Source organism: Cannabis sativa, chromosome X (assembly GCF_029168945.1).
Source record: "Cannabis sativa cultivar Pink pepper isolate KNU-18-1 chromosome X, ASM2916894v1, whole genome shotgun sequence".
NCBI lineage: Eukaryota > Viridiplantae > Streptophyta > Magnoliopsida > Rosales > Cannabaceae > Cannabis > Cannabis sativa.
In genome coordinates, this window is record NC_083610.1 from 46,549,351 (window position 1) to 46,568,746 (window position 19,396).

At 35.3% G+C, this 19,396-nt stretch overlaps 1 protein-coding gene across 1 annotated transcript; it reads left to right on the top strand.

The window, feature by feature from the left end:
• The first annotated feature begins 506 nt into the window (after positions 1-506).
• LOC115698599 (LRR receptor-like serine/threonine-protein kinase RGI5) lies at positions 507-5,045 on the top strand. Its single transcript, XM_030625717.2, has 2 exons — positions 507-4,419; positions 4,520-5,045. The coding sequence occupies exons 1-2, from the start codon at positions 1,569-1,571 to the stop codon at positions 4,906-4,908; spliced, it is 3,240 nt and encodes a 1,079-aa protein (XP_030481577.1). The 5' UTR covers positions 507-1,568; the 3' UTR covers positions 4,909-5,045.
• Positions 5,046-19,396: the final 14,351 nt, after the last annotated feature.

The window sequence follows — 19,396 nt, forward strand, 5'->3', positions numbered from 1 at the left end:
GGTTATAACTAAATAGAGTTACACTTGAAAAAAAAAATTAAAATATCAAAAAATATCAATGTAACAAAAATACCAATAAACAATTCTTAATACTATATTATATTAAAATTATTTTCGAGTACATATAATATTTATACATGTACTATAATTTGAAATAAAATTATTAATTTTACATAAGTAAATTTATAAAATATATGTATATATTTATTTAAGATGTAATTATTCTTATATAGAGGTATATTTTATTAATACGGGACTTAAAAAATGTATAACTAATTACAATATAGAGGTTATTCTTATTTATAACTGGCCCAAATTGGGACTTCATTTTTTTTATAACAAATTAGAGGTTATTCTTGAATAGAGTATTCTTGAATAGAGGTTCTACTGTAGTATGAATTGACTATTTTCCCCTACTAAGTCCTTTACGTAGTTTTTTTTTTTTTTTTAATTTAAGCGTTTATATATTATAGCCATATTTTATCTGAGACTCGAACCCAGGACCTTCAAGACACACAACCACTTATGACCACTTGAGAGTTGCTCAAGTGGTTAAGTCCTTTATGTAGTTTGTGAATATATATTTTTTTAATTTAAATATTTATATATTAAAATGGATAGTTCTCTTTCTTTATATAGTAAAAATTTATTTCAAATAAGTTTTGACTAATTTATGTGTTATTTTCCTAAATTTGTCATTCTATTCATTCTAATTATAACACCAATCAAGTCCACAAATCACACCAAAATTTAACTACACTTATATATGGTAACTCTAATTAATTTCAGTCAATTCGGTCGGTAATTTATAATATAATAGACAATATATGGCTTCTTCTTTATTTTAATATGTTTTTGGATTATAAAAATAGTGAAAAATGAGACTTTTTTTCAAAGCTAGTCTTGATATCTTAAAACAATATTTATTACAACAAATGAAGGAAAGAACCTCATTTTCAAAACAAAAGAATTCTCTTTTGCCTCTTCTTTCTTCTCCCATTTTCACATTCAATTTTCCAAACTCTGCCATCACTATCTGACCTCTAAATATCCATCCATTAACACCCATGTCCACCATTGTTGGACTAAACAACAAAAGACTCTTCCTTTATATGAACACCTCATTGTTTGAGTAGCAAAGCTTGGTTCTTTTTAATCTCACTCTCACCCCAGAAGAAGGGAAGTCCTGTTTTTCTGGTAACTAGTCTGAAAATAGTAATGATTTTGAGTTTGTTCAACAACTGTTTGTGTATTTTACTCTGAAGAAACTTTGGAGAAAGCAACAAAAAAGAGGAGAAAATCTGGTATTTTTATTGTGTTGTTTTTGGCTCACATGCATTGTTTGACACCTTGATGTAAAGTTTAAGCATTCCCCATAACTATTGAGCGTCCTTTCACATGCATGTTGTCTCCTTAGAGTGGACTTTTTCTTTTTTCATCACCATTACCATTTTCCATCAAGCTCACTAGAACAAGAAGCACCTTCATTTTTTCTTCAAACCCCATTTCTTAATCTTCACCCTCTCAACCCAAGAAGTCATTTTTTTTTTCTTTCCCAGAACTCAAAAATGGAAAAAAACACTCATCTTTTCTTTTCATTCTTGGTGGTGTTTTATCTAAACATGACTAGGAGTTTAGTCAACGGTTTGTCCCCTGATGGAGAAGCTCTTCTGTCCCTTCTTTCTGCTGCTGACCCTTCTTCTAAAGAGTCCTCTTCTGTGTTGTCTTCATGGAACCCAACAAGCCAAACTCCTTGTTCATGGCAGGGAATCACTTGTTCTCCACAGAACAGAGTCATTTCTCTATCTTTACCAAATGTTTTCCTTAACCTTTCATCTTTACCACCTCAGCTCTCTTCTCTCTCTTCTCTTCAGCTTCTAAACCTTTCATCCACCAATGTCTCTGGTACTATCCCACCTTCATTTGGTAAACTCACTTATCTTCGCCTCCTTGACCTCTCATCAAACTCTCTCTCTGGCTCCATTCCTCCAGAGCTTGGAGCACTTTCTTCTCTCCAATTCCTTTTCTTGAACTCCAACAGGTTGTCTGGTAAAATACCTCAACAGCTTGCTAATCTTACTTCTCTACAAATTCTATGTATCCAAGATAATGTTATAAATGGTTCCATACCATCACAACTTGGTTCTTTGGTTTCTCTTCAACAGTTAAGGATTGGTGGGAATCCATATCTAACAGGAGAGATTCCATCACAGTTAGGAATGCTCACTAATCTCACTACATTTGGTGCTGCTGCCACTGGACTTTCTGGTGTGATACCACCTTCATTTGGGAACTTGATAAATCTCCAAACTTTGGCTCTTTATGATACTGAGATATTTGGTTCAGTACCACCTGAACTTGGGTTGTGTTCTGAGCTTAGGAATCTGTACTTGCACATGAACAAGCTCACTGGTTCAATCCCTCCTCAACTTGGTAAGTTGCAAAAGCTTACTAGCTTGCTTCTTTGGGGTAATGCCTTATCTGGAGCAATCCCAGCTGAGATTTCCAACTGTTCCTCACTTGTTATTTTGGATATATCTGCTAATGATCTTTCTGGAGAAATTCCTGGTGACTTGGGGAAGCTACTTGTTCTGGAACAGCTTCATCTTTCAGACAATTCTCTCAGTGGAAGAATCCCATGGCAGCTGAGCAACTGTTCTAGCCTCACTACTCTTCAGCTTGATAAGAATCAATTATCAGGTACAATTCCATGGCAGGTTGGTGAGCTTAAATTATTGCAAAGTTTCTTCATGTGGGGTAATTCAATATCTGGAACTATACCACCCTCCTTTGGAAACTGCACTGAACTCTATGCACTTGATCTTTCAAGGAACAAGCTTACTGGGTCAATCCCAGAAGAGATTTTCAGTTTGAAGAAGCTGAGCAAGCTTCTACTACTGGGAAATTCATTAACAGGTGGATTACCTAAAAGTGTTGCAAAGTGTCAATCTTTAGTGAGGTTAAGGCTTGGAGAAAACCAGCTTGCTGGTCAAATTCCTAGGGAGATTGGTCAATTGCAGAATCTTGTTTTCCTTGATTTGTACATGAATCATTTCTCTGGAGGCCTTCCTTCTGAGCTTGCCAACATCACTGTTCTTGAACTATTAGATGTGCACAACAACTACATAAGTGGAGAAATTCCATCAGAGCTTGGTGAGCTTGTCAATTTAGAGCTTCTTGATCTCAGTAAAAACAGCTTCACTGGCAACATTCCTGGGAGTTTTGGGAACTTCAGCTACTTGAACAAGTTGATTCTCAACAACAATTTACTCACAGGTCCAATACCGAAATCTATTCGCAACTTGCAGAAGCTAACTCTACTTGATTTGAGCTACAATAGCCTATCTGGTCCAATTCCACCTGAACTTGGTTTTGTGACAAGCTTGACAATCAGTTTGGACTTGAGTTCAAATGGGTTTACAGGAGAGATACCAGAGAAGTTAGCCAGTTTGACTCAGTTACAATCCCTTGATCTTTCCCATAATATGCTTAATGGGAAAATTGAGGTATTGGGTTCTCTAACTAGTTTGACTTCTCTTAATATCTCTTACAACAATTTTTCAGGTCCAATCCCAGTTACACCATTCTTCAGAACTATATCTGTCAATTCATATCTTCAAAACTCTAAGCTTTGTGAGTCCACTGATGGGATTACTTGCTCTTCAAGTATGATGCGTCGAACTGGATTGAAATCTGCCAAAACTATTGCTATAATCTCAGTGATTTTGGCTTCAGTAACCATAGCAGTTCTTGCTTCATGGATTCTGATTACTAGAAACAAGTATATGGTTGAGAAATCTTTAGGACCCTATGCAACATCATCAGGAGCTGAAGATTTCTCTTATCCATGGACTTTCATCCCATTTCAAAAGCTCAACTTCACCATTGACAACATCTTGGATTGCTTGAAAGAAGAAAACATAATTGGTAAAGGTTGTTCAGGAGTAGTCTACAGAGCAGATATGCCTAGTGGTGAGTTAATTGCAGTTAAGAAGCTGTGGAAGACAAAGCAAGAGGAAGAACCAATAGATTCATTTGCAGCTGAAATTCAGATTCTTGGACACATTAGACACCGAAACATTGTGAAACTCGTTGGCTATTGTTCGAATAGAAGTGTCAAGCTTCTTCTCTACAACTACATCTCAAATGGTAACCTGCAACAGCTGCTGCAAGAAAACAGGAATCTTGATTGGGAAACTAGGTACAAGATTGCAGTTGGATCAGCTCAAGGTTTAGCCTATCTTCACCATGATTGTGTCCCTGCAATTCTTCATAGAGATGTTAAGTGCAATAACATACTATTGGATTCAAAGTTTGAAGCTTATTTGGCTGATTTCGGTCTTGCAAAACTGATGAATTCACCTACATATCACCATGCTATGTCAAGAGTAGCTGGCTCTTATGGCTACATTGCTCCAGGTTTATCAAAATTCTTTATTCTATTTTATTGTTATAACTTAACTTTTCATAATATATAATCTTCATTGTATTGACAATATTGGTTAATTAACAATTTCAGAGTATGGATACACAATGAACATAACAGAGAAGAGTGATGTGTACAGCTATGGAGTTGTGTTGTTAGAGATACTAAGTGGGAGAAGTGCTGTTGAGTCTCCATCTCAGTTAGGAGACGGGCTACACATCGTCGAATGGGTGAAGAAGAAGATGGGAAGCTTCGAACCAGCAGTGTCGATTCTAGAAACAAAGCTCCAAGGTCTACCAGATCAAATGGTGCAAGAGATGCTTCAAACACTAGGCATTGCTATGTTTTGTGTCAACTCTTCTCCTACAGAAAGACCAACTATGAAGGAAGTTGTGGCATTGTTAATGGAAGTTAAGAGCCCACCTGAAGAATGGGGAAAGACTTCACAACCACTAATAAAGCAGTCCTCAAATCAAACTTGATTTTTTGTTTGTTTGTTTTTCCTTAGGCAACATCAATATAAAACAAGATTTTACCAATTCTGGGACTTGTGGAGTTTGACTGAGTGGTCTTTGGTTATTGTACAGTTTTGAAGTATTAGTAGTGCAGTTGATTTTCAGCTTCTATGTTTTGTTGGCTATTTTTTTTCTTCATACATAACAGTTTCTTCAAAGTACATACATAGTAGATATGATTTAGAAGAGGGCTACCGTCAACTTCCCATTACAATTTCTTAGTCAACCTTCATGCTCAAAAATACATACTAGAATATTTTTAATTTTTTTTTTCACGGTAGTGTTCGTTATGCTTACAGCATTATCCCTGTAAATTTTTGAAAAATTTCGAATAGTTTACAGTGCCGAAAATACGTTTGAAGTTTTTTTGAACACGCGTGGTAAACTGAAATATTAAGAATTCTGTTTTCGGCATTGTAAACTATTCAAATTTTTTTCAAAAATTTACAGGGATGATACTGTAACTATAACGAATATCGCTATGAAAAAAAATTTGAAAAAAATATTCTGACATGTGATTTCGAACGTGGAGATAAACTAAAAAATTGTAATAGAATATTGTAATTAGCACTCCTCTATGTTTTATACTGTTGCAAAATCTTGCTTAAAATACTAGGACTATCATGGAAAAACCAGCAAGAAGCAACCCTTTAAAACACTTGTCTTTTCTTCAAATCAAGACTCTACAAAGCTTCCAACTTTCTTGGGAGGAGTACATAAATGTTTGCTTCATATTTGGTTAAAGTTATTGTACTTATACTAATTGAATGCTATTATACAGCTTGCAATACTGAATACTACTGATCTTGTTGACCATATTCATCAAAGCCAATTTAGTGCCTTCTATCTTTGAGTAACATATTAATCATGATCCTAATATTAAGCATTCATATCCCAAATTTAAGGGTGTCTTTCATGCTTCCAAATGAAATGAAAATATATAATAATAGAAAAAAAAATCTAAAAAGTTATGAAGGCTAGGTCAGATTATAGATATTACATATTCTTTTATAATATAGTTTGACACCGAAAGAGCTACATCTTATCATATAACTATAAGAAATTTCTATGCTAAGTAGGGCTTGAGAATTACTTTTTTGTCCTCTTGTGTTTTTTTTTTATGTGAGTTTGTATGTTTTAGTTATTTATGATCTCACACTAAATTTGGTGAAATTCATAAATAATTTATCTTCTAAAAATAAATTTTTACACTCGAGTATATGACATGTTTAGTAGTTTCCACACTTGAAATAAATTGTGAAATAATGTATAAACTATTACTTAATATTTTTATTCTTTATTATAACCTATCCATGTACACAAAAACAAGTTAATGAAAATTTGTTTTATAGGCAAGTGAAATAAGTTGTTTTTATGTGTATTTTTAAATTTTAAATAACTAAAATATAGGCAGACATAAACAAATTGAATTAAAATTTCTTTACAAGCAAAGAATAGAAACACTCATACATAAATACCAACAAATTTTCCTAAAGTCCCTACATTGCATTGCAGGGTAGAAGGAGACAAAAGAGATAACAAGCCATGTCTTCCTTTGCTCCTCTCCCACATGCCTTTTTGTCTTTTCAAATGCATTTTGTGCTCTATTATATATAACTTCTCTTGTTATGATAAAAGACAAGATAAACCCCTCAACTTATATTATAATAGGGAACTTAATTTTGTCTTAGCTTAAAAACACTACAAAAAAGTGGACTTTTAGTCCCAACCTTTTACCACAACAAAAATAATTTGTAACTAAATGTGTATTTTTGTCACAACTCATGACAAATACTATTTTAGTCACACTAAATTATTTGTGACAATTTTTAAAATTTAAAGTTTTATAATTAGTAAAAGGTCACAACTAAATATTGTTATAAAATTTTATAACCAAAACCTGTAACTAATTATCATTTAGTTAGCATTTTATTAGGTTGTGACTAATAATTCTCTTTTAGTCACAACTATTTATTTTGTATACTCATTTAGTCACAGCAACATTTCATTTTTTTGTTGTCTTTCTGTTGAGTTTGAGGTTAAGCTCCATGGTCGAGCTCCCAAGCTAGGTAAGAGTTCTCAATTTTAATAACGACTCTATTGGTTGGTTTGAGGTTAAAAGTGCTTGAGATTTAGCTTTTAACCATATATTTGACTGCTGAGAACGATTAACAGATGCTAGCCTCTGCTCTCTTTTCAAAGATTATTTATTGGCCTGCTCTACTGCACTCTGATTGTAATGTGAATTTTATTTATACTGACTTTTGGGTTGCTTGTTTAGGAAATCTATGTGAAAACCTTACCCATGTCCATATCCACATATTATTAATTATACTATAGTGTAGGATAATATTAATTGTGAATGGAACTTATCATCTTTCTCAGGTTCAGAGCTAGAGGCTCGCACATTAATTCAAATATATAATGAAGTTGTTGGTTAAAATCCACTTATAACCAGTCCCTTTACAGTATATATCCACATCAGCAAAAGAAAATAAAATACAAGTAAACAAAACAGTCCTAGGGTGGCTTCGCCTCTAGTGGATCAAATCTTAGTAGTTAGTTACAACTGAAAGTGTAACTAACTCCTAAGATCTTGATCAACCGACTATACTACTCTATATAAGAACAGAATCAAAGCAAATAACCTAAGATCTAATACAGAAAACCAGATCAGAAAATATACAGAGAGAGAAAGAAGAATAAACCCTAGTTTGAAGACTTCAGCTCCAAGATCCAACCTCAAAAATACAGATCCCATGGTGAGGAGACAGAAGGGATGAGTACATGCACAACAACAAACACACAGAGTTAGATCGAGAAGAAAATGCTAAGGAAAATCAAACAGAACTTGTAAAAACAAAGAATCGAGTTTACCTGGTCAAAAACCTTGTGACAGGAAGCTCCAAAAGTCTGTATTTTGCCTTTGAATCATAGTGGATATCAAGCTAATCTCTGAGACGAGCTTGACGGAGACGTACCTCTGATTTAGAGGGAACTCCGAAATCAATTGTTGTGGTGTTTTTTTATTCTTTTTCTTTTGCTGGTTTTTATTTTTCGTTGGTATTTCTATGGCTGGTTTTTTGTTCTTAGTCTTTGCAGGTTTTAAAATCTAGAACAAGAGAAGAGGAGATAAGCTTGGGTGTCTCGGCTGGGTTTTATTTCTGCAGCAAGAAGGTTGAAGGGAAGGAGAAGAGGAAGCTCGGCTGGGTTGTTGTTGCTGCAACAAGAAGAAAGAAAGGAAGAAGGTGCTTTCGGCTGAGCAGTAGGAGAAGGAGGAGAAGAAGCTTGCTAGGGTTTTGCTTGCTGTTCAAAGAAAGGAGAAGAAAGAGAGAAGAGGAGTGAAGGAGGCCGGCTGTGAAAGGGAAAAATGGCAGCTAGGTTTTCATAGAAAGAGAAAAGATTGGTTTTATATTGCAATTAAATGCAATAGGGTTTTGAAAAGTAGATCTGAAATTCAAAAGGGGCATATTCGGTTTAGAGAAAGGCATATTCTCTTTGGATCCGCACAAAGAGAAAAAAAAAAGACAGCTTTGCCCTTATTTTTGACTGTTAGGTGTTGGTGTAGGGGCAGTTTCGGGACTGCTGTGATTTCCTACAGTGGTATCAGAGCCTGGTTTGGCTAAGGGAGATCAACAAGATTCAAGGGAAAAATATCAGAAAGGAATTGGCAAGAAAATCTTGAAATAAAGATTGACAAAAGAACAACACTCAAACAGCAAGAAGATCAAGATTCAGATTCAAACTCAAATTCCAGAAATACAAAATTGAGAAATTCTAAAACTCTATCTGTTTCTTATCAATTTTATTAAAATGAGTAACATAAAAGTTGAAATTGATAAATTTGATGGTACAGGGGATTACAGAATCTGGAGAAGGAAAATTAGGTCACTTCTAGCTCAACAGAAACTACTAAGGGTGCTAGATGAACCTATTGAATGGCCAGAAGGAACTTCTAAAATACAACAAGAAGAATACCTAGAAACTGCTACTGGAATACTAATCTTCAATCTATCAGATGCAATAATAAGATTAGTAGATAAAGAAGAGACTCCATCAAAGATTTGGAAAAAGCTAGAGGAGCAATTTCAACAGAAATCTTTGACAAACAAGATTTATCTCAAGGAAAGGATTTTTGGGTTCAAAATGAACCAATCCAAGTCCTTAGATCAAAATCTTGATGAGTTCTTGAGGATGCACATTGAGCTTGCAAACTCAGGGGAGAATGAGGCTCTTAGTGATGAAAACCAAGCCATCATCATACTTAATTCATTGCCAGAAACTTACAGAGAAGTTAAAACAGCAATTAAGTATGGAAGGACCTCAATCACTCTTGATGAGGTCATCTCTGCCTTAAAATCTAAGGACTTAGAGATGAAATCAGAAAAGAATGGTGGCTCTAATGGTGAACTAAATCTGAGTAGAGGCAGATCTACTCAGAAGAAGCCTTGGCATGGGAAAGGGAGGAGTCAAAGCCACAGCAGGGGTCCAAACAGAGGACAAAACAAAGGCAGATCAAATTCTAAAGGACCACAAGATACAGAAGGATGTTACAACTGTGGGAAACCTGGACATTTCAAGAAAGATTGCTATTTCTTGAACAAAAACAGAAAGAACAAGTTTAATGGACAAAGAACTGCTTACAATTCAGAATCCAGAAACCCTAATAATAAAACAGATCACCAAAATGCAAATTTTAGTGACTGTTATGAAAATGGGGAAGTTTATGTTGCAGGATCATCTTTTAAAGATGATTGGATACTTGACTCAGGTTGTACATTTCATATGACTAATAACAGATCTATTTTGACTGATTTCAGGGATTCAACTAAGGGAAAAGTGATTCTAGGGAATGACCAAAGCTGTGAAATTAAAGGGGCAGGAACAGTGGCATTTAAGATGCATGATGGGGTCACTAGATCACTAACTGGGGTAAGATTTGTACCTGATTTATCTAGAAACCTAATTTCACTAAGTGTGCTTGATGATTTAAAAATAGAAAGCAAGATCAAAGATGGACAAATGAGAATATGCAAAGGATCTATGACTATCATCAAAGGAATTAAAAAGGAAGGCCTATACTACATGATTGGTGAACCTATAGCTAGAAGCAACAACACTGTTGGACAGAACAACATTTTACAAAGTCCTGAAGATGCTAAAGCTATACTATGGCACAACAGACTTGGACACTTAGCAGAAAAAGGTCTACAAATTGTAAATGAACAACAACTACTGGGCAAAGACAAAATCAGCAAAGTGGAATTTTGTGAGCATTGCATACTTGGAAAACATCATAGACTGAAGTTCAAAACAGGGACACATAAATCTAAAGGTATATTAGATTATATACATTCAGATTTATGGGGCCCTGAAAAGACTCCAACTCATGGAGGTAATACCTATTTTCTCTCTATAGTTGATGATTTTTCTAGAAAAGTGTGGATTTTCTTATTGAAAAATAAAAATGATGCTTTTCAAAGGTTTAAACATTGGAAAACACTTGTTGAAAATCTTACTAACAGAAAGGTTAAAAACCTAAGGACAGACAATGGTCTGGAATTTTGCAACAATGAATTTGACATGTTTTGCAGAGAAACAGGTATTCAAAGACACGAACGAGCTTAGGCTAACACCACAACAAAATGGTGTTGCGAAGAATGAACGAACCATTACGAACAAAGCCGGATGTATGTTAATACAATCTGGTTTGTCCCATGGTTTCTGGGGAGAAGCAGTTATGACATCTGCTTATTTAATAAACAGATGTCCCTCAAGTGTTATTGAATTCAAAACACCTGAGGAAAGGTGGTCTGGTAAACCACCAGATCTTTCAAACCTGAGAGTTTTTGGTTGTAGTGCATTTGTGCACCAGAGTATTGGTAAGCTGGAACCTAGAGCTATTAAAGGGGTTTTTCTAGGCTATCCTGAAGGAGTTAAGGGTTACAGAATTTGGTTAAGAGACAAAGGTGGATTCAAAACTATAATTAGCAGAGATGTTATTTTTAAAGAAAATGAATTTCCTTGTTTGCTTAAAACTAACCCTGCAGGTACAGTAGACACTAACCATGCAGGTACAATACAGTTTGACCCTACTCTATGGAGGCTAGATGACCAAGAAGAACCTGATATAAATCAGGTGGAACCAGCTGGAAGTGAACCTGATCAGGATCAGGTGGAACAAACAGAAAGCTCCAACAGAGAAAGAACTGAAGGAGAAGAGCAACAGGGAGATGAAACTGAAGTGGTTCAGCCCACTGAAGCTCTGGATGACTACCAACTAACCAGAGACAGAGAGAAGAGGACACCTAAGCCTAATCCTAAGTACAGTTTCAATATCTGGAATGAAGACATAGCCTATGCCTTCATGACTGCTATGAAATCTCTAAATACAGAACCTCAAACCTATGAAGAAGCTATGACAGGGCCTAATGCTAAGAAATGGTTTAAAGCTATGGATTCAGAAATGGTCTCTCTAAAGAAAAACAAGACCTGGATAATGGTTCTAAGGCCTAAAGGGAAGAGAATAATAGCCTGCAAATGGGTTTACAAGCATAAAGAAGGGATACTTGAAGGTGAACCTATAAGATTTAAGGCTAGGTTAGTAGCCAAAGGTTTTACACAGAAAGAAGGAGTTGACTACAATGAGATATTCTCACCAGTAGCCAAGTACAAGACCATAAGGATAATGCTATCTATAGCTAATCAGTTTGACATGGAAATTGACCAAATGGATGTCACTACAGCTTTCCTACATGGAGACCTAGAAGAAGAGATCTATATGGAACAGCCTAAAGGTTTTGAGATTAAAGGGAAGGAGAATATGGTCTGCAGATTGGTTAAGTCCTTGTATGGACTCAAACAAGCTCCTAGACAGTGGAATAGAAAGTTTGATGCTTTTATGTTAAAGCATGGGTTCAACAGAAGCTACCATGACACATGCCTATACTACAAAGGAGACTCTATAAAAGATGTCATCTACTTACTACTTTATGTAGATGACATGCTTATTATAAGTCAAGAAAGGACTAGGGTTGATATGGTTAAGGCTCTACTTAAGACAGAGTTTGAAATGAAGGATCTTGGAAATGCTACCAAGATCCTTGGAATTTCTATACTAAGGGACAGAGATAAAGGAAAACTGGTACTTAGACAGGAAGATTACATTGAGAAAATCATAGATAAATTCTCAATGAGGGATGCTAAGGTTGTTAAGCAACCTATCACTAGCCAGTATACACTCTCTAAGGAACAATGCCCTAAGACAGAGAAGGAAATTGAAACTATGAAGGATGTACCCTATTCTAATGCTGTAGGGTCTGTAATGTACTTAATGGTAAGTACTAGACCTGATTTGGGATTTGCTATGAGTGTACTAAGCAAATACATGGCTAATCCAGGAAAAGTTCACTGGTTAGCCATGAAATGGGTGTTCAGGTACCTACTTGGGACAACTAAGGTTGGATTAACCTACAACAGACAGAAAGCTAACACTATAATTGAAGGTTATAGTGACTCAGACTATGCAGGGGACAGAGACAATAGGAGATCTACATCTGCCTATTTCTTTCTAATTGGAGGTAACTGTGTAAGTTGGAAAGTCCAGCTTCAACCTGTTGTGGCACTATCAACTACAGAAGCTGAGTATGTTGCCACAACTGAAGCTATAAAGGAAGCTATTTGGCTAAAAGGGCTAATGAAAGAGCTTAATCTACTTAAAGGAGTACCCACTGTGTACTCAGACAGCCAGAGCTGCATATTTCTATGTAAGAACCCTATGTTCCATGACAGAACAAAACACATAGAAATCAAGTATCACTTTATCAGGGACAAAGTGACACAAGGAGAGATAGACATAGAGAAGGTGCCTACTGAGGATAACCCAGCAGACATGGGAACTAAAATTGTGACTCTTAACAAGTTCATACATTGCATGAACTTGTTAAGAATCGACAAAGGAGACTAAGTGTAGGACCTATCAAGCTAGGACTCTCAGAGATAAACAAACAAACATCAGAACTGGTTATAAGAGGATTTCAGGTGGAAATTGTTGGTTAAAATCCACTTATAACCAGTCCCTTTACAGTATATATCCACATCAGCAAAAGAAAATAAAATACAAGTAAACAAAACAGTCCTAGGGTGGCTTCGCCTCTAGTGGATCAAATCTTAGTAGTTAGTTACAACTGAAAGTGTAACTAACTCCTAAGATCTTGATCAACCGACTATACTACTCTATATAAGAACAGAATCAAAGCAAATAACCTAAGATCTAATACAGAAAACCAGATCAGAAAATATACAGAGAGAGAAAGAAGAATAAACCCTAGTTTGAAGACTTCAGCTCCAAGATCCAACCTCAAAAATACAGATCCCATGGTGAGGAGACAGAAGGGATGAGTACATGCACAACAACAAACACACAGAGTTAGATCGAGAAGAAAATGCTAAGGAAAATCAAACAGAACTTGTAAAAACAAAGAATCGAGTTTACCTGGTCAAAAACCTTGTGACAGGAAGCTCCAAAAGTCTGTATTTTGCCTTTGAATCATAGTGGATATCAAGCTAATCTCTGAGACGAGCTTGACAGAGACGTAGCCCTAATTTTGGGGTGAACTCTGAAACAAATCTGGTGATTTCTTTCCTATTACTTGTTTTTCATTCATCTAAACCTAAAACTATGTGTGTGTGTGCGTAGATCTGGGTTTTTCTGGGTTTTCTGGGTTCCTAGGGTTTGGAATCGAGCAAGTTCTCAGAGAGAACTTGCTCTGCTAGGGTTTCCATTTTTTGGCTTTGTGAGGCTGAGTGATTGAGTGTTAGGGTTTCTAGACCCTTCTCAGAGTATTTAAATCTCTGATGATCAAACGACACAAGTTTGGGTGTCGTGTTGGTCATACGGTGCCGTTTAAGTCTAAAGCTTAAGTTAGACTTGGAAAGGTCGTTTTTGACCTTGATACTGATATTAAAGTATCTTGTTGGTGTAGGGCAAATCTGTAAAAATCCTACAGAAGTGATTGGAATTGGAAAAGTTGCGATTCGCCAGAGCCGAGAAGTATAATTTCTTTTCTTTTTCATTGTTATACTAATAACTTAGTTTTCTCTCTCTAATTTCATCATTGTTTTTATTCTAATTTGATTATTAATTCTTTCTTTCATTTTGTGCTAAGTACGGTATGGTGAATCTCTAGGTGGTGTTGTGAAAAATGTTTCAAGAATGTCGTTTACTGCTAGTGGAAATTATGTCTTCAATTTTCTTATAATAACAACCTAGAGGCTATAGAGTACTAGAAATGTTCTTGATCATAAACTTGAAAATATGAATCTTGGTGGTATAAATCAATCATAATGCTGATATTTGTTCTCAGGAGGAGTGTGTGTGACTTAAGTATATGCAAAGAGTTTGATCATCACGTTTGTGATATGCTAACAAGAAAAGTAGGGCTTCGCAACTTTGAATTAATTTGGTTTACTTGTTTATGTATAGTAGTGACGATCACAATATGAAATGTATTGAAATAAAATGATAAACTGAACTCCTCTTCTTGGTGATGTGTGCACCCTTGGCTTTCTCCCCCAACCCCATATCTATCTTCCTAGTGATGTGACTTTCCTTTCCCTTAAAAGAACTCAAAATCAATGTAAGGAGAATCACCGGGAGAAGTACTTCCATTAGTATTGACACCTTTAACTTCTGACATTCTCTTATCTGCAGGGGATGGTGCCTCTTTAGTACTCAAAACCGACTTGTCAATGGGCGTCCAACAACATTGAAGGGTGTAGCTCGGTTGCTCGATCCTTTGCGAGTGCCTTTAGCTATTTTTCTTATTACTTTCCTTTATTGATGTGTATTGTTTCTTCTTTTTATTTACTCTCTTGACTAAGATATGATTCTTGTGTTCAATTTTTATATGACGTGTTCTATATATAATATTTAGGTATTGATCTGGTTCAGGTCTTATCCAATTGAAAATTCTTCAATTTAAGCTAGCTCTTTTTCACTTTAATCAATAATTTCAATGATTTTCTACGTAACACGTATTAAATCTTCTCACAAAAGAAGTGAAAATCGTACTAGAAAATTAAAATTATTGAGATGGTTCCATATGTTGTCATGTCTCATAGCTCTATTCGTAAGTATTTACTTAATAAGGTGTGGTAAATAATCCACTCTAAACTAAACCTATTCTTATATCCAAATTAGTTGGAAAATCTGTTAATTTCAGCTTGTATTAATTCTACATTGGAAAGTTGGTTAGTTAGTTAAATAACTAACTTGTCTCAAGTTGTTAAGTGCCGGACATGTCGCCCACTAACAACTATATATTAAGCTCTTATTTGTAATCAGAATGGTGCAAGAGAAAAGAAGAGAGAGTGAGACAGAAACAGAGAGAGAGAGAGAGAATTCGATTAAGATCATGCTGAAGAAACTCAAGTCGACATTGGCTAAATTGCTCTAGTTTTGAGTGTTGAAGAGCCTAGACTGACTGAGAGTGTTCTTGACGATCTTGTACTGAAATTGGTGTTTGTAATGGAAAATTCATAGTGGAGAAATCTCCTTGGGGGAGAGCTGGAGTAGGACTCAATATTTGAGATCCGAATCAGGATAATTCTTGTGTTTCTCTCTGTTTTTCATGTTCTAATTATATTGTTTATAATTTTGGTTTTGTCACTTTAATTCTTGTTGATTATCTAACCTTAGATTGGTCTGAGTTTGTGTTGTATGTTTACAATAGTGGTATCAGAGCACAAGAAGGATTCAAGAACTTTTGAAACTCAGATCGTGTAATAACAAACCAGAAACTCAGCTGCAATGGGTTCTTCATCAGCAATGTTCGATTTGGAAAGATTCGATGGTACTGGTGATTTCAGTCTGTGGAAAGAAAAGATGCTAGCCATATTAATCTACCAGAAGTTAGATTCAACATTGGATGATGATCTTGACTCTGACGATGTCAAGAAGAAGGACATGGATGATTTCAAGAAGAAGGAATCAGACACAGTTATGAAGCAAGCAAGATCTGCCATTGTCATGAACTTGGCAGACAATGTGCTGAGGCAAGTAATTGGTGAGAAGACAGCTCTTGGAATTTGGAGCAAACTAAATCAATTATACATGGCTCGATCTACTGCTACTAAGATTTTCTTGAAAGGTAAGTTTTATGGGTTTAAGATGAATGCCATTGTTTCATTGGATCAGAATCTTGATGAACTTAACAAGATTGTGTTAGCTCTTACCAATATGGGAGAAACCATAAAGGAAGAAGATCAAGCAGTGATCTTACTCAATGCATTGCCTGATCAGTTCAAGGAAATGAAGACTGTCATCATGTACAGCAGGGACACTCTAACATTAGATGATGTGATGAGTACACTCAGATCAAGGGATGCCGAGTTGAATTGGCAGAAAGCAGCCAAGCAAGAATCAAGAACTGATGATGCACTTATGGTTCGAGGGAGAATACCTAGGAGAAGCAACTCAAAATTCAGAGGAAACTCAAGGTCAAACTCAAGATCGAAATCAAGACCTAGAGAAACAAGGAAGTGTCATCATTGTGGCAAAGTTGGACATTTGATTAGAAACTGTTGGGACTTAAGAGACAAAAGAAAGAAAAAGAAGGACAAAGTGTGGATTCAATGAGGAATTAATAAGTTAGGGAATTTACTTGGTAAATTCGGCTCGACTTATTGGAAGCTCGGTTATATAGACCCATGGTCCCCATACTAGTTGAGACCATACTGCTTGTAAGACTCAGTTAATTGATTTTAATTAATCAATTATAATTCTAAAAGTTAGACTATGTCTACTTTATGAATTCTCACAGTTTAAGGATGAAATTGTAAAGAAAAGGGTTTCTAGGTTTAATTATTAATTGAGAGACTTTGCATGTCTAATTAATAATTATTTTAAATGACAATATTATTTAATAATCTATTTTAGTTATTAAATAATTAGTTTTGGCATTTAAATGATTAGAATTGGAAAAATGCCATTTTTGGAGAAATAGAAATAAAATTGAGGAAACTGCAAAATCCAAGTGAGGCCCATGAAACCCTATGGCCGGCCACCTCTTTGTGATTTTCCCAATTATTATTTTTATTTTTAATTGCCATGTAATTGCTAATCAAAGCCTAGCAATAATAGGAAAGTGGTGGATCACACTAAATAAGGTAGTTAATCAATTACACAGTAAAAGAGGAAACTGTTTATTTGGAAAGTTGTGCTCTCCCTTTTCCCTATATAAAGCAACCCTTGTTCTCTTCTCTTGCATGTCTTTGTATGCTTGATAAGCCACGAAATTAAGAGAGAAAAAGAGAGAAAATTTCGAAATCCTTGTGAGATGAGTAGTGCCCACACACATCAAGTGGTACCTCAATCATAGTATGTAAGACTATGGAAATTCTGCATCAAAGAAGGAGAAAAGAAGATCCAGGTTCAGATCTTGGTGATGCTCTGCTACAGAAAGGAATCAAGGGCTAGAGATCTGAACGGAAGGAGTCATATTATTCCGCTGCACCCACTGTAAGGTTTTCTAACTTTATATGTGTTTATTTTCATTGTTTTAGAATTCATATTAGGGTGTTAATCAACATACATGATAGTAAATAGATCATGGTAAAATTATTTCCAACAGTAATGGGGAATGATCACAAATGTAGTGTAATTGAAATTGGATCTATTTTCATTAAAAGTTTTGATGGGACTTTCAAAACTTTACACAAAGTTAGGCATATTCCAGATCTGAAAAGAAATCTTATTTCTTTGGGAACATTAGATGATGAAGGATATGATTACAAGACAAGCAAAGGTGTAATCAAGATCACTAAAGGTTCATTGCTCATGCTTAAGGGCATTAAGAGACATGGTCTCTATTATCTTGATGGAAAAACTGTCACACCAGCACATGCTGCTGCTGTTGACAAATGTAATTCAGAATCCAAGTTGTGGCATGCTAGATTAGGACACATTGGTGAACAAGGTTTAGTTGAATTGTCTAAACAAGGGTTATTACATAACTATACTCATGCTAACCTACCTTTCTGTGAGATATGTGTACAGGGAAAGCAAGATAGGATCAAGTTCTCAAATAGCAATTACAGAGCAAAATCTGTCCTTGAATACATCCATGCTGATCTGTGGGGAGCCAGCAGGGTTAAAACTCAAGGAGGTAAACAATACTTTCTATCTATTGTAGATGACTTTAGTAGAAAAGTTTGGGTATTTTTGCTAAGAAATAAAAATGACTGCCTTGAAGAATTTAAGAATTGGAAAACCCTTGTTGAAAATCAAACCAATTCTAAGATCAAAGTGTTGAGGACTGACAATGGTTTAGAATTTGTCAATGATGAGTTTAATGAATTGTGTTTAAATTTTGGAATACAAATGCATAAAACTGTAATTAAAACACCACAACAAAATGGTATAACTGAACGAATGAATAGAACATTGCTCAATAAAGTTAGATGTTTATTGCTAGAATCTGGATTAAAGAAACATTTTTGGGGAGAAGCTTTATATACTGCATGTTATCTAATTAATAGAAGTCCAAACAGGAAGATTGATTTAAAAACCCCTGAAGAACTGTGGTCTGGTAAACCACCTTCTCTGTCACACTTGAAAATATTTGGGTGTACAGCTTATGCTCACAATGTACTAGATAAACCAGAGAAAAGATCAATCAAATGTATCTTTCTAGGCTATCCTAATGGAGTCAAAGGTTATAGACTATATTCCCTTGAAACAAATAAAATTGTAACTAGTAGAGATGTAATTTTTAATGAAATTGATTTTCCATTTAAAAGAAATGAGGAAGGTGTGCTTTCTGATGTTTCAGGTAAGCAAGGAAGTGATCAAATCAGTACTCAGATTGAGCTGGAAAGAGCAGTCCCTGACCAAGAAATAACAGCAGAAAATTCAGAGGAATCTGAAATAGATCCAGATGATGGTGCTGAGACTTTAGATGATTACCAATTGGCTCGAGATCGAACTAGGAGAGAAATCAGACCCCCTGCTAAGTATGCTGAAGCAGACATTATTGCCTATGCTCTTTCCATGACAATGGAGTCTCAAGACAAAGTGCCAAAAACATATCTTGAAGCTATAAACAGCAAGCAAGCCAAGAAATGGAATGCTGCTATGAATTCTGAAATGCAGTCATTAAAGAAAAACAAAACCTGGATTGTTGTTCTTAAACCAGAAGGGCAGAAAGTAATTGGTTGTAAATGGATTTTCAGACATAAAGAAGGATTGACAAATGATGAGCCTATATTGTACAAAGCAAGGTCGGTGGCACAAGGTTTCACTCAAGTTGAAGGTGTTGATTACTCTGAGATTTTTTCCCCAGTAGTCAAAATGAAGACAATTAGGATGATGTTAGCACTTGCAGTTCAGTTTGATTGGAATATAGAACAAATGGATGTGAAAACTGCATTCCTAAATGGAAAGCTTGAAGAAACT